The sequence below is a fragment of the Musca autumnalis genome, unplaced genomic scaffold (genome assembly GCF_047663935.1).
Source record: "Musca autumnalis isolate F117 unplaced genomic scaffold, ASM4766393v1 scaffold_4, whole genome shotgun sequence".
NCBI lineage: Eukaryota > Metazoa > Arthropoda > Insecta > Diptera > Muscidae > Musca > Musca autumnalis.
Genome location: NW_027411977.1, coordinates 21,704,976 through 21,722,179, shown reverse-complemented (window position 1 = coordinate 21,722,179; position 17,204 = coordinate 21,704,976). Strand labels below are relative to the sequence as shown.

Genomic DNA, 17,204 nt, shown 5'->3' with positions numbered 1-17,204 from the left:
CACTCTTTATAGAGAAAGTGCAGTCTTCGCATTGGCAGACGTACTTGAAAAGTACAAAGCCGGATATACGATGGATTGGAAAAGGCGTCACAACAACACCTAAAGATGACGCACTGTATTATAGCTGCCATGACGTAAAGCATGAGTTTGGTTGCGGATTCGTAGTTAGTCGGAGACTTAAACATCTGGTATACAGCTTCACCCCAGTGAATGAAAGACTTGCTGCAATTCGAATAAAAGCTAAATTCTTCCACATCAGCTTTATTTGCGCTCATGCTTCCACTGAAGAAAAGGACAAACAGACCAAAGATAAATTTTACGAGCGCCTAGAAGAAACTTATGACCGTTGCCCTGTCCATGACATTAAAATTATACTAGGTGATTTTAATGCCAAAATTGAAAAGTAGAAAATCTTTGGCCCAACAGTCGGAAAATTCAGTCTCCACAGTGAAACATATGACAATGGTATGAGACTGATAGACTTTGCAGCTGCAAAAAACATGGTAGTTAGCCTCACCAGATTTCAACATCTCGATATTCATAAGGGCACCTGGCTGTCTCCAGATCAGAAAACAAGAAATCAAATTGATCTTGTTGTGATAGATGGAAGACATTCATTGAGCGTGTTGGATGTGCGTTCGTTCCGAGGAGCAAACATAGACTACCTTGTTGCAGCAAAGGTACGCACCCGCTTAAACGTAGCAAACAAAGTACGAACAGACACAACACGAAAGTTAGACATCGATAGGCTGCAATCACAACAGATAACCAGAGCATATTCCACTCAACTAACCCAATTGCTTAATCAAAGCACTCCTCATCCCGATAATATATCAGCGCAATGGCAAAGCATTGCCCACTCCATGCAAACAGCCGCAAAATCCATACTTGGATACCAGAGACCTCCACCAAGGAATCCATGGTATGATCAGGAGTGTCGTGCTGCTACCGAAGAGAAAAATGCGTCATATAGAGCTACTTTACAATCCGTAGCAACGCGTAGCGCACATGAGAGATATCGGGAGAAAAGGAGAGAGGAGAAACGTGTTTTCCGCAGGAAAGAGAGAGAGAGAGATGTAAAAGCGGGAGTGTGAAAAAATCGAGATGTACAGGAACTAGAATGAAGTCCGAAAATTCTACCAAAGAGTCAAGCATCAAACTGATGGCTTTGGTACAGGCACATCATCCTGTAGAGACCAGCAAGGTAATTTGGTAACTGATACAGATAGTGTACTCAGGATATGGAAAGAAAATTTTTCAAAACTGTTGGTATCCAATAGCAGCGAAGATGACGAAGATACCACAGATCCAATCCCAGAAGATGGTATAGAATGTATACCGCCCGGCCAAGATGAGTTAAAAACAGCAATAAACCGACTGAAGAATAATAAAACAGCAGGAGCCGACGGCTTACTAGTCGAGCTGTTTAAAACCGGAAGCGACGCGCTGATAAGGTGTCTGCATCAGCTAGTTAGCACCATCTGGCAGGAAGAACGCGTACCCGACGATTGGAACCTGAGCATCCTATGTCCCGTCCACAAGAAAGGAGACAAGACTGTATGCTCCAACTATAGGGGCATAAGTCCATACCCTATTGCCTACAATATCGTGTCAGGGATATTGTGCGAACGCCTAAAGCCTATGGTCAACGAGATAATTGGGCCATACCAATGCGGCTTTAGACCTGGCAAGTCCACCCTTGACCAGATATTTAACCTGCGGCAAATCCCGGAGAAGACCCAAGAGATGAAGATCGACACCTACCAGCTTTTTGTTGATAATAAAGCAGCCTTCGAGAGCCCGCTGCGTTCAAAGTTATTCCAAGCCATGTCTGAATTTTGTATCCCCGCAAAGCTCATCCGGCTTTGTAAAATGACTTTAACTGACACGATATCCTCAGTTAAAATAGGAAAGAACCTCTCCGAGGAGTTTTGTACCAAAAGAGGTTTCAGGCAAAGAGACAGCCTTTCGTGTGACCTTTTCAACATCCTGCTAGAAAAGGTTATACGAGAGGCAAACGTCAAAAGAAGTGGCACAATCTACACCAATAGCCACATGTTACTTGCTTATGCTGATGATATAGACATCATGGGACGATCAGTGAAAGAAGTAAGCGATACCTTTATGAAGTTCGAAGGAGAATCTGCTAAAGTGCGTCTGGCGGTAAACGGCGAGAAGACCAAACTGATGGTGTCGACGCGCAATGCGTCCATTGAGATCGGACCAACTGTTGAAGTTGGTTCCTATAATTTTGAGGTAGTAAAAGACTTCGTATACCTCGGCACCGTCGTAAACACAACACAAAGACATCAGTTGTGAAATAATAAGAAGAATTGTATTGGCCAACAGATGCTACTTTGGCTTAAGTAAGCACTTCAAAAACAAAGCCACAACTCGTTAAACAAAAAAATGCTTTACAAATAACTGATACTACCCGTGCTGATGTATGGCCCCGAAGCATGGGTACTTGCGCAAGCAGATAAGGCAGTGCTTGGTGTGTTTGAGAGGAAAATTCTTCGAAAGATCTACGGGCCGATTTTCGCTGACGGTGAATATCGAAGTCGTATGAACCACGAGCTATATCAGCTATACAAAGACATCCATATAGTTAAACGTATCGAGATGCAACGGTGGCGTTGGCTAGGCCATGTCATAAGTATGAGCGATGATGAACCCGCTGAAACGCGTATGAATACATGCCACATGGCGGTGCACGCAGAATCGGCAGGGCTATGCTTTAATGGAGCATACAAGTGGATGAAGAAATTAAAAGGCGCGGTATTCCAGAAAACGAAGCGAAAAACAGAGAGAATTGGAGATCTTTTCTTAGTTCGGTCTATGGAACAAATGTTCTGTAATGGGCCAGATAAGTAAGTATTATATAGAAATCAGTTCAAATTGATATATATCTCCCATATTTTACATATTCACAGTGGTGTAGGGTATCATATAGTCGGCCCGCCCGACTATGATCCTTTCCTTACTGGTTTATTAAATAGAGTTGTGGGTGTGTGAAGAGTGCCTGACCCTGTATTACACGTTTCTTCTTGTCACCTCAGTAAGTGGAATTCCAACGAAATGGCTTTCAGGTTAATGTCGTTGCTGTTTACCGTTCTCATAAAACTGTCCGTTCTAAAAAATAAGAAACCTGCAAGTAAAAATCGGGAAGCTCCATTTTCACCGTAGACATATGGTTTAGTGGACTTTTTTTGCTCAGTGCAGTCCCAAAAATCAGAAACGCGATGGGCCCGTTATGATGTTCAAAACGCCTCACCCTAGTATATATACATATATATGTACATACATATGTATCTCCATTCCAAACGGTAACTACAAAGTTTCTTTGCCGAGGGAATATTACATTTGATTTTATTAGATTTAAGTTTATTGCTTATTTAAATGTATTTCTTGTAATAAAACTTATATCGTTCTTACCTCATGGAAAAATTTCTCCCGTGTCATGACATACAAGACGTCAGTAGACTGCATCATCATCACCATCATCAACTCATAGATTACAAAGAATATTTAAAAAGATAGGAAACAAAATGCAATATAAATCAAAGCTAATAAAATGAATGAATATAAATAAAAAATAAATCAACTTAATTAAAAATAATTATTATTTATAACGTAGGAAAAAAAGTCGACTTAAGATAAACAATAATAGAGGGAAGAAAGTGCATATACAGGGTGGTACAAAAGTACTATAATTAAAATAGATAAATTTAGAAAAATGAAAAAATGAAGTCAATGAGCAAAAATACCGTTTAAAAACGATTGTACACATTTTGTGACACCCTGTATATGCACAAAATCAGCAATAAGAATTATTAAAAATTAAAATGAAAATACTTTCAGTTATTTACAAAAAAAAAAATATCTCTCAATTAATATTTATGAATATTTACAAAACTAATAAAGAAAAATGTTTACGGGGGGCAAGAGGGGCCAATGAAAAATGAACTAAGAGGGTTGGGTGCCAAATATAATTTATTTATATACGTTATTTTATTAAAAAAGAAAAAAAATTAAAGGCAATCATTTGAAAACAAAATTTGCCCCTATAGTTCACATTAAACATTTTCCACTGTAACGATTGTAATAATCGTTTAAATACATATGTAGTTTACCTTAGCAAATTGTAATTAGCCAACCTTACTTAAGTAATAACGTTGGGTAGTTATGTATGTGTATTTGTATATGTATGCATGTGTGTATGTTTGCCTTATAAGCAATTGTATTGTTTAATAATTATTTTTTAATATTATATATAATAATCTTATTTCTATATGTACCTATGTATATAAATAGCAGTCATATGATTTGTTTTGTTGTTGTCGTTTTTTTTTTCTTTTTTCTTCTTCTTTAAAAACTAAATTTAAATATTAAATAAAAAATAAAACAACATTTATATATAAAATGTTTGCTTTCCAAAAACAAACAATCTCTTATAGAGATTATTTCCTATTAACGGCGGTCATATTTCAATCTTCATGTTGCACCTCTGAGGGCTGTTGTTCCAATTTGATTTTCATTAAATTGTACTCACGTTGGGCGGGAAAGGGGGCACTGGCAGCTGCAGCCTCAGCATTGGCAATAAAATCACTCATATCCGGGCCGGGGAAAAAATCTTCAAAACGTGGACTTTTATTGGCGTTGGCTGATGATGCTGCCGCCGCCGCAGAGGATTTTTGTAGCAGACCATTGGCAATGGCCTCGAAGTCTATGCCAGGCGGTAAATTGTCCAGGAAGCGTTTGTTGTAGGCAAAATTTGCAGCCAGCTGTTCCTTGCTTTTCATATGATGTTGATAGGGTGAGGTGATGCCACTGGATTTTTGCATATCACCTGCTCCCGAGGCTGAGCCATGTGATTGATTACCATATTGGCGGGCCTGCATGGCTTCTTTCAATTCATGTTCCCGCTCACGCTCTCTTTCACGTTCCCGTTCACGTTCCCTCTCCCTTTCACGATGTTCTCTTTCCCGCTCCCTTTCACGATTCCGTTCTCGTTCCCTTTCCAAATCACGGTTAAATGCAGCCGCTGCATTGGAATGCATGTGATTTGAGCGTGCATTGGAACCACCCGCCACCCCCGAGGCGGGTATAACATTCAAGCCCGGTAAACCCATTAAACCTAAAGCACTTAAATCGGGTAGATTTTCAGAACCACGACGTTCACCCGCCGCTCCACTGTTGGCATGTTGTTTACCGGCCACCGCAGCCGCCGTCAGGGGATCTTCAATTTCCGAACGTTGTACATAGGCTGGAGCTTTATAAATATTCATTGCTGGATTAATGGGTGATTGTTGTTGTTGGGATAATATTTGGCGTCGCAGATTTTCTGTCATTGATGACAACGGGCTAGGCGAGTCCTGATGACCACCACCCATTGCCGCAGCAGATTGTGCTGCCAATTTGGCAGCACTGTGATAACCATTGGCAGCAGATGCAGCTCCATTACCGGCTGAGGCACCAAATAAGGCGGCCTAAAGGGGAAATATTTTTGTTGGTTTCAAAGAAAATGGGGGGAGAGAAAATGATGGGAAGAAGAAATATGCAATTAAAAAAGCAAATGTAAAATGTAGATGTATTGAAAAGAAGGTGAGAGAAGGGAGGGAAGTAAGGCCAGGGGAACCAAAAATTCTTCTTATATTGAGAGGATACCTCTCTAGATGATCTTTTATAACTAACAGATATCCTTGGAAAACCTTTCCAAAAGGGTTGTCTGCAGATGCAACACGTCGTCAAATGTATTCTGGATAAAGAAGACTCCTTCAGAAATAGAAGAAGACATTTTTATCGGAAAACAAAAAACCTCAAGAGGACCATATTCTGTACATTACAATAAAAGTTATTTACTGTGACCATTCAGAATGTCATCCATGGACACATGGATCCTTCCAAGGGCGGAAGTCCTTTCAAAACATTTTCTATGAGCAAAAAAGCATTCTAAGGTTTTCAGTGGACGGAAACCTTTTAAAAGGTTTTCAATTGACAGAAAACCTATCCAAACCCCTTCAGACGACTTCCTTGGACGCAACACCTCTCAGAAGACCCTTCAAAGGTCTATCATGGATAGAAGACCTGACTAGAACTTCCATCGACTGATGTCATCTCCGAATAATTTTTCGAAAGTTCCTCCATGGACAAAAGACATTTTAAAGATATTCCATGGAGGGAAGACCTCTCAGAAGACCTTTTAGAAGGTCTTCCAAGAACGAAATGAATCTCAGAAGATCTGTTTGAAGGTATTCTACGAAGAGAAGGTTTCTCAGAAAACCCTTCTAATGGCTCCCATGGACGGAAGGCCATTTAGAAAGTCTTCTACCGACAGATGGCTTCCTAAAAGACCCTTCAGAGGTCTTCTATGGACGAGAGAGCTTTCAAAAGGTCTTCCATTAAGAAGATCTTCTACTGACAGATGGCTTCCTAAAAGACCCTTCACAGGTCTTCTATGGACGGATCTTTCAAAATATCTTCTATGGACAGAAAACTTTTATAAGGTTTTCTATGGACAACCTTTCAAAAGGTTTTCTATGGACGGAAGGTGCTTAAAAAGGTCTCTATGGACTGAACGGAAGGCATCTCACTAGACCTTTCAGACGATCTTCAATAGACAGAAGAGCTTTTAGAAGGCCTTCTGTTGACAGACGAGTTTTCAAAAGTCCCTTGAATGCTCTTCCATAGACAGAAGAAATTTCAAAATGGTCTTCCATGTACGGAATACATCTCAAAATACTTTACCAAAGATCTTCTATGGACGGAGGACATCTCAAAAGATCTTACAGAAGATCTTCCATGGACCGAAGGCCTTATAGAATGGAAAAAAGAGCTCTTAGAATGCCTTCTATGGACAAACGGGTTTTCAGAAGACCCTTTAGTGGTCCTCTATTGACGAAAGATACCTCAGAAGACTTTTCAGAAGGTCTTCTATGGAAATAAGAGCTTTTTGAACGGCTTCTATGTACAGACGGACGTTTTTAGAAGACCCTATAATGGTACTCCAATGGCGGAAGAAACCTCAGAAGATCTTCTATGAGCTTTTCGAAGGCTTTCTATGGACATAATTATTTTTAGATGGCCTTCTCAGGACAGAATACCCTTGAATGGTATTCCATGGACAGAAGACCTTTCAAAATAGTCTTCCATGGACGGAAGACATTTCAAAATCCTTACAGAAGATCTTCTATGGACCGAAGGCCTTTCAGAAGATGTTTTATGGACAAAACAGCTTTCAGCAGGTCTTCCATGGACAGACGGGTTTTTGGAAGACTATTAAGTGGTCCTCCATTAACGGAAGATACCTCAGAAGACCTTTTAAAAGATCTTCTATGGACAAAATAGCTTTTCGAAGGCATTCTATGGACAGAATTGTTTTTAGAAGGGTTCTATGGACAGACGGGTTTTCAGAAGACCCATGAATTGTCTTTCATGGACGGAAGATATCTCAAAAAACCCAACAGAAGGGTTTCTGTGAACATAAGGCCTTCCAGAAAATGTTATAAGGACAAAAAAGCTTTTCGAAGACCTTCTATGGACATACGGGTATTCGAAAGACCCTTTAATAGTCCTCCATTGACTGAAAATACCTCAGAAGACATTTCAGAAGATCTTCTATGGACAGAAGAGCTTTCCGAAGGCCTTCTATGGACAGAAGTGATTTTAGAAGACCTTCTATGGACAAACGGGTTTCAGAAGATCCTTTAATGGTCCTCCATTGATGGAAGACACCTCAGACGACCTTTCACAAAATCTTCTATGGACAGAAGAGCTTGTCGAAGGCCTTCTATAGATAGAAGTGCTTTCAGAAAATCTTTTAGACGATCTTCTGTGAACCGAAGGACTTTCAGAAGATGTTCTATGGACAAAAAAGCTTTTCGAAGAACTTCTATGGACATACGAGTTTTCGGAAGAGTCTTTAATGGTCCTCCATTGACGGAAGATACCTCAGAAGACATTTCAGAAGATCTTCTATGGACAGACGAGCTTTCCGAAGGCCTTCTATAGACAGAAGTGATTTTAGAAGACCATCTATGGACAGATGGGCTCAGAAGATCCTTTAATGGTCCTGCATTGACGGAAGACACCTCAGAAGACATTTCAGCAGATCTTCTATGGACAGAAGAGCTTGTCGAAGGTCTTCTATGGACCGAAGTGATTTAGAAGACCATCTATGGACAGACGGGTTTTCAAAAGACCCTTGAATGGTCTTCCATGGACAGAAGACCTTTCAAAAGACCTTACAGAAGATCTTCTATGGACCGAAGGCATTCCAGAAGATGTTCTATGGACAAAACAGATTTTAGCAGGTCTTCCATGGACAGACGGGTGTTCGGTAGACCATTAAGTGGTCCTCCATTAAGGGAAAATACCTCAGAAAACCTTTCAAAAGTTATTCTATGGCCACAAGAACTTTTCGAAGGCATTCTATGGACAGAATTGCTTTTAGAAGGTCTTCTATGGGCAGACGGGTTTTCAGAAGACCCTTGAATGGTCTTTCATGGACGGAAGATATCTCAAAAGACCTTAAAGAAGGTCGTCTATGAACCGAAGGCCTTTCAGAAGATGTTCTGTTGTTGTAGCATTATATAATGCTGGGTTGGCAGCCGCTGGCCAAAACACTTTTGGTTTCGGGTCAATCCGGTACGTAAGAAACCGCTGCCATGGGATTGAGAAGATGTTCTATGGACAAAAAAGCTTTTCGAAGACCTTCTATGGACACACGGGTTTTCGGAAGACCCTTTAACGGTCCTCCATTGACGGAAGATACCTCAGAAGACATTTCAGAAGATCTTCTATGGACCGAAGAGCTTTCCGAAGGCCTTCTATGGACAGAAGTGATTTTAGAAGACCTTCTATGGACAGACGGGTTTCGGAAGATCCTTTAATGGTCCTCCATTGACGGAAGTTACCTCAGAAGATCTTCTATGGACAGAAGAGCTTGTCAATGGCCTTCTGTAGATAGAAGTGCTTTCAGAAAATCTTTTAGAAGATCTTCTATGAACCGAAGGCCTTTCAGAAGATTTTCTATGGACAAAAAAGCTTTTCGAAGAGCTTCTACGGACATACGGGTTTTCGGAAGACCCTTTAATGGCCCTCCATTGACGGAAGATACCTCAGAACACATTTCAGAAGATCTTCTATGGACAGAAGAGCTTTCCGAAGGCCTTCTACAGGCAGAAGTGATTTTAGAAGACCTTCTATGGACAGACGGACTTCAGAAGATTCTTTAATGGTCCTCCATTGACGGAAGACACCTCAGAAGACCTTTCAGAAAATCTTCTTTGGACAGAAGAGCTTGTCGAAGGCCTTCTATAGATAGAAGTGCTTTCAGAAAATCTTTTAAAAGATCTTCTATGAACCGAAGGCCTTTAAGAAGATGTTGTATGGACAAAAATGCTTTTCGAAGACCTTCTATGGACATACGGGCTTTCGGAAGACCCTTTAATCGTCCTCTATAGACGGAAGAAACCTCAGAAGACCTTTCAGAGGATCTTCTTTGTACAGAAGAGCTTGTCGAAGGCTTTCTGTAGATAGAAGTGCTTTCTGAAAATCTTTTAGACGATCTTCTATGAACCGAAGGCCTTTCAGAAGATGTTCTATGCACAAAAAAGCTTTTCGAAGACCTTCTATGGACATACGGGTTTTCGGAAGACCCTTTAATGGTCCTTCATTGATGGGAGACACCTCAGAAGACCTTTCAGAAGATCTTCAATGGACAGAAGAGCTTGTCGAAGGCCTTCTATAGATAGAAGTGCTTTTAGAAAATCTGTTTGAAGATCTTCTATGGACAGACGGGGTTTCAGAAGACCTTTCAATGGTCTTCAATGAACGGAAGACATATCATATAACATTTCAGAAGATACTCCATGAGCAGAAGAGTTTTAGAAGGCCTTTCAGAATATGGTCTGTGGACAGAAGACCTTTAGGGGATCCTCTATTTACCGTCGGGTTTTTAGAAGACACATCAATGGCCCTCAAAAGACCTTTCAGAAGATCTTCTATGAACCGAAGACTTTTTAGAAAAACTTCTATGAAGGTCTTACATGGGCAGGCGGGTTTTCAGAATACCCTTCTATGGACAGAAGACATTTCAGAAACAGATGATCTTCTGCGGACAAAAACATAACAGAAGATATTCTATGGGCTGAAGACTTTTCAGAAGGCTTTACAGAAGACCCTTCAAAGGTCTGGCATGTATGAAAGATATCTCAGAAGATCTTCTATGGACAGGCGGGTGCTTTGAAGATACTTCAGTGGTCTTCCATAAACGGCAGACATCTCATAAAATCTTTAGAGGGTCTTGTAAGGACAGACAATTTTTTAGAAGGTCTTCGATGGACATGTGGTTTCTTAGAAGATTTTGCATGGACGGAAGACGAAAACCTTTTAGGAGGCCTTTCGGAAGTTCTCCTACGAACAGAGAACTTTTACAAAGTTATATACAGGCAGAAATCCGTTCAATGTTCTCCAAATTTTCTATGAATAGAAGGCTTCTCAGAAAACATTTCAAAGTTCCATAGACCGAAAATCTCTCAGAAAACCATTCGGTCTTCTAAGAACAGAAAACCTCTCAGAGGACTCCTACAAGGTTCAATTTTGCCACAAGACCTATCAGAATATCACTCATTGAACAAATGACCTGTCAAAAGACCCTTTAGAAGGTCTTCTATGGACACAGAGCCATTTATGGAGAGAAAGATTCTCAGAAAAGCGACAATAGCCAGAGTCATCTATGGGGAGACTCTTTAGCCAGAAGACCTAACAAAATATACTTTGAAATGTCTTCAATAAATAGAAGAACTCGCAAAAGACAATTTAAAAGGTCTTCTGCATCATCATCATCTTCTGATGCAAGAAGACTTCAAAATGTCAATGACACCTTTCAAAAGGGCTCTTCCATGGGCAGAGGAACTTTCGAACAATATTTTATAAATATCATAGTTGCGGTTTATTCTGTTTGTATTGAACTTCAGAAAAAAATACGTCACTACCCCTCCTTCTCTCTTTTATCTTTAAAATATTGTATTTAATTTAAATCCAAAAAATAACTTACCGCATGAGCTTGTCCATTGGCAAACGGCAGACCACCCATTTCTTCTTTAATTTCACGATAATCACGAAATACCACAGCTTTGATAACGGAACGTATTAACTCCTGCGGCCACATACCCAACAGGATACGTTGTGGACGTCCTCGTGCCTTGGGACGAGGATCTGTGCCACCATCTAACGACGGACCCAACATATTATGCACACGATTAGCATAGAGGACAAATGTTGGATACGGTATGTCATATTTGCGGGCAGCCTGCGAAAGCGACAATCCCTCCTTAAGGACACTGAATATGGCCTCAGCCATGGCCTCCGGACGCCAAGATTTTAATGGGCCTCGCTCACGAAATCTCAATTGTTGCACAAGGTTTTGCTGATTAGTATTCCAACATTTTTGCCACATGGATTGCAGCTGATATTGATAGCTATCTGCTGAGGACAAAGCAAGCAGCCGAGAAAAAAATGAAATGAAAAATAGAAAGAAAGAACGGAAACGGGAAACATTTGGTTACCATATTGTGGAAAGAGAAACAAAAAAACAAATGACTATCTATCTCGGTTAAATGTTAAAACAAATGATTACAATAATCCATTTGCATGCAAATCCTTTTGTCCTTATGGCAAAATAAAAACAATCTAAGCAAAATGCCAAGAAATGTAGCCTACTTACCAGTTACCGAAGACGTTGTGGCCCCGGCCATCCAAGGATGTCCGCTTTCAATCATTTTTGCCTGCAAAAAATCAGAAAAAGAGACATTAATATAAAATGTACATATTTTAAGTTAAAGGATATTCTTGCCAATGACTGACAATAATAGTAAATTTTAAAATATAAACAAAAAAACGTCCTTAGAGATTCAATACCAAAGGATATGTGGCCATTTAAGAGAAAAGTTATGACACCCACTAAATGGGCTTATTTGCAAAGACAGCGAAGAAGATATTTAAGACACAAATATCGTCAAGAATAATTAAAAGGATAATGGGAGTTAAATGCAAATGACAATAAAAGCTTGGTTTATTAAAACAAAAATTCCTCAATGCATTAAAGAACACACACGGTCAAGAAAACAGTGGAATTCTTATTAAATGTTGAGGGCCCTGTCCTGGTTCCACTTATGGATCTTTTAATCAAATTTCTAATCGCGCAGCTTTGTGAAAACTTTCAGTGCTTTATTTTCGTCTATAATCATGGATTTTTAAAGCAATTTTTGTCCTTGACATTAATCGTATATTTTTTTAAACAAATTTCGCCGCCATAACCTCCTAGATAATTATAGACTTTTATGAAAATGTTCAAGGCAATACCCCGTGTGAAATCGTAGATTTCTAAAGCCAATTTTCAGTACTATGTCGTGGTCTATAATCCTGAAATTTTCAAGAATATTTTAAGGGATATACCCTGGTCTGTAACAAGCCCTTAAAATCATAACCAATATTCAAGTCCAGTTCTATAATCGTGTATCTGTTCATTGCCATTTAAGACTTCTATCAGCTTGAGATTATGAGATTTGTTGTCCCTTTACTGGGCCAATTTAAACATCAACACAGTAACTCAAAATTACTAAAGTTCAACACTGTCACTTCGCTAAACAAAGGAGCAAAAAAAACCAAAAAGAATTGCCAACTTTTTGCTCTTCTCCTCATTTCATTGCACCAAGGCAACCGGAGAGTATAAAATGTTCATTAACATAAAACAACAGCAACAAAGCAGCGGCGACCAAGTAGTAGTCCATCTTAGCCATCAATGTTCATTCATTTAACAACCATTCACTACGACGACTGGTGACTGGTAGGTAACCAATACCAGCGCCATCTTTGCACAACAATTTAGCACCAGGAGCACAAAAATTAAGCGACCAACCCATGAACGTGACACTCACCAGCAGCAGAGCAATTGCAGTAAACCAGCAGTCCGTCATCAAGCCAAACCCCCTGCTTTTTTACACAACAACAATAAATTTTGTGAACTTGCACAAAACTATTTGTTGCTGGTGTTGGCGTTGATGGTGATGATGAGAAGACTTTAAAGGTGGCTGGGCTGAGCTGGGTTGGGCCAAGAAGAAATGTCTGACAGCCTGACTAACTGAGTGAATGGCATGCCATGATGATGTTGCTTTTGTTGTTGTTTAGTTTTTAGTTTGTTGCAATTTTATTGCTTGTGCTGTTATTATTATTATTATTGCTGTTGCTGCTCTTGCTCCGGCTTCATTTCTGTTGTTGTTGCACAAACACGAAACTATAAAAATGCTTCCGACTTCTTTTGCCTTCGTTTTTGATATTTTTCATTTATTTTTCATATCAATTATTCATATACTTTATGGCCTTTACCTTAGTAGCATGTATGTACGGAGAAATAGTTCTTATACTCGTGCATACAGACAGCCAAGCATGGCCCGCATGTGTGAGCGTGTAAAAAGCTCAAGCAATTTCCTCGTAATGCACCTAATACCCCTGGCTGCCGTTCACAGAGGTGGTAACAGTGTTACGAATCGCAAACAAATTTTGATAAAATAGAAATGGAATAAATTGGCGATAATAAATTCACATACCCACCCGCCTTTATCCAAATGCTGTGGATACTTTATCCACATGAAGTGTATACTTTATCTACATGGTGTGATTACTTTATCCATGTGGATAAATTATCCAAACCATGTGGATAAAGTATCCACATCATATGGATATAGTATCCACATTATGTGGATAAATTAATTACACCATGTGGATAAGGTATCCACAGCATGTGAATAAAGCCACATGGTGCCACATTCTGTGGATACTTTATCAACATGCTGTGGATACTTTATCCACATTCTGTGGATACTTTATCCACATGCTGTGGAAACTTTATCCACATGCTGTGGATACTTTATCCACATGCTGTGGATACTTTATCCACAGGGTGTGATTACTTTGTATACATGCTGTGGATAGTTTATCCACATTTTGTGGATACTTTATCCACATGCTGTGGAAACTTTATCCACATGCTGTGGATACTTTATCCACAGGGTGTGATTACTTTGTATACATGCTGTGGATAGTTTATCCACATTTTGTGGATACTTTATACACATGCTGTGGATACTTTATCCACATGCTGTGGATACTTTATCCACATGCTCTGGATACTTTATCCACATACTGTGGATACTTTATCCACATACTCTGGATACTTTATCCACATGCTTTGGATAGTTTATCCACATGCTTTGGATACTTTATACACATGCTGTGGATACTTTATCCACATGCTGTGGATACTTTATGCACATGCTGGGGATACTTTATTCACATTCTGTGGATACTTTATCCACATGCTGTGGATACTTTATCCGCATTCTGTGGATACTTTATCAACATGCTGTGGATACTTTATGCACATGCTGGGGATACTTTATTCACAATCTGTGGATGCTTTATCCACATGCTGTGGATACTTTATCCACAGGGTGTGATTACTTTATCCACATTCTGTGGATACTTTATCCACATGGTGTGAATACTTTATCCACAGCGTGCGATTACTTTATCCACATGCTGTGGATACTTTATCCACATTCTGTGGATACTTTATCCACATGGTGTGAATACTTTATCCACATGTTGTGGATACTTTATCCACATGCTGTGGATACTTTATCCATATGCTGTGGATACTTTATCCACATGACGTGGACACTTTATCCACATGGTGTGGATACTTTATCCACGTGGTTTGGATACATTATATACATGGTGTGATTACTTTATCCACATGGTGTGACTACATTATCCACATGCTGAGGATACTTTATGCACATGGTGTGATTAATTTATCCACATGTTGTGGATACTTTATCCACATGTTGGGGATACTTTATCCATATGGTGTGGATACTTTATCCACATGTTGTGGATACTTTATCCACATGGTGTGGATACTTTATCCACATATTGTGGATACTTTATCCACATGTTGTGGAAACTTTATCCACATGTTGAGGATACTTTATCCACATGTTGTGGATACTTTATCCACATGGTGTAGATACTTTATCCACATGTTGTGAATACTTTATCCACATGGTGTGATTAATTTATCCACATGTTGTGGATACTTTATCCACATGTTGGGGATACTTTATCCACATGGTGTGGATACTTTATCCACATGGTGTGGATACTTTATCCACATGTTGTAGATACTTTATCCACATGGTGTGGATACTTTATCCACATCTTGTGGATACTTTATCCACATGGTGTGGATTTTATCCATATGCTGTGGATACTTTATCCACATGACGTGGATACTTTATCCACATGGTGTGGATACTTTATCCACATGACGTGGATACTTTATCCAGATGTAGAGATTACTTTATCTACATGGTGTGTGTACTTTATCCACATGTTGGGGATACTTTATCCACTTGGTGTGGATACTTTATCCACATGTTGTGGATACATTATCCACATGGTGTAGATACTTTATCCACATGTTGTGAATACTTTATCCACATGGTGTGATTAATTTATCCACATGTTGTGGATACTTTATCCACATGTTGGGGATACTTTATCCACATGTTGGGGATACTTTATCCACATGGTGTGGATACTTTATCCACATTCTGTGGATACTTTATCCACATTCTGTGGATACTTTATCCACATGCTGTCGATACTTTATCCACATTCTGTGTATACTTTATCCACATGTTGTGGATACTTTATCCACATGTTGTGGATACTTTATCCACATGTTGTGGATACTTTATCCACATGGTGTGGATACTTTATCCACATGGTGTGGATACTTTATCCACATGGTGTGGATACTTTATCCACATGGTGTGGATACTTTATCCACATGGTGTGGATACTTTATCCACATGCTGTGGATACTTTATCCACATGGTGTGGATAAATTATCCATATGCTGTGATTACTTTAACCGCACGCTATGGACACTTTATCCACATACTGTGTATATTTTATCCACATGCTGTGGATACTTTATCCACATGGTGTGGATAAATTATCCATATGCTGTGATTAATTTAACCGCACGCTATAGACAGTTTATCCACATGCTGTGGACACTTTATCCACATGCTGTGGACACTATATCCACATACTGTGGATACTTTATCCACATACTGTGGATACGTTATCCACATGCTGTGGATACTTTATCCACATTCTGTGGATACTTTATCCACATTCTGTGGATACTTTATCCACATTCTGTGGATACTTTATCCACATGCTGTGGATACTTTATACACATTCTGTGGATACTTTATCCACAATCTGTGGATACTTTATCCACAATCTGTGGATACTTTATCCACATTCTGTGGATACTTTATCCACATTCTTTGGATGCTTTATCGACATGCTGTGGATACTCTATCCACATGCTGTGGATACTTTATCCGCATGCTATGGACACTTTATCCACACACTGTGGATACTTTATCCACATGGTTTGGATACCTTATCCACTTCGGATAATATATCCATATGCTGTGGATACTTTATCCACATGGTGTGGATACATTATCCATATGCTGTGATTACTTTAACCGCACGCTATAGACACTTTATCCACATACTGTGGATACTTTATCCACATACTGTGGACACTTTATCCACATACTGTGGACACTTTATCCACGTACTGTGGATACTTTATCCACATACTGTGGATACCTTATCCACATACTGTGGACACTTTATCCACATACTGTGGATACTTTATCCACATACTGTGGATACTTTATCCACATTCTGTGGATACGTTATCCACATGCTGTGGATACTTTATCCACATTCTGTGGATACTTTATCCACATTCTGTGATTTCTTTCTCCACATTCTGTGATTTCTTTCTCCACATTCTGTGGATACTTTATCCATATGCTATGGATACTTTATCAACATACTGCGGATACTTTATCCACATTCTGTCGATACTTTATCCACATTCTGGATATGTGGGGTACTTTATCCACATTCTGTGGATACTTTATCCACATGGTGTGAATACTTTATCCACAGGGTGTAATTACTTTATCCACATGGTGTGAATACTTTATCCACAGGGTGTGGTTACTTTATCCACACGCTGTGAATAAATTATCCATATACTCTGG

General features: G+C 39.4%; 1 protein-coding gene across 2 annotated transcripts in view; it reads right to left on the bottom strand.

Moving 5' to 3' along the window:
- Positions 1-4,342: 4,342 nt before the first annotated feature.
- Positions 4,343-17,204, bottom strand: part of bab2 (bric a brac 2) — a 138,575-nt gene continuing 125,713 nt past the window's right edge. The window contains exons 3-5 of one of the 2 annotated variants that reach the window (XM_073987677.1): positions 11,729-11,789; positions 11,060-11,487; positions 4,343-5,489 (exon numbers count right to left, since the gene is read on the bottom strand). In XM_073987677.1, coding sequence (XP_073843778.1) covers positions 4,488-5,489; positions 11,060-11,487; positions 11,729-11,789 — 1,491 coding nt within the window. In that variant the 3' untranslated portion in view covers positions 4,343-4,487. Of the gene's footprint in view, positions 5,490-11,059; positions 11,491-11,728; positions 11,790-17,204 lie in introns of both variants that reach the window. The other variant, XM_073987676.1, reaches the window with a different exon arrangement.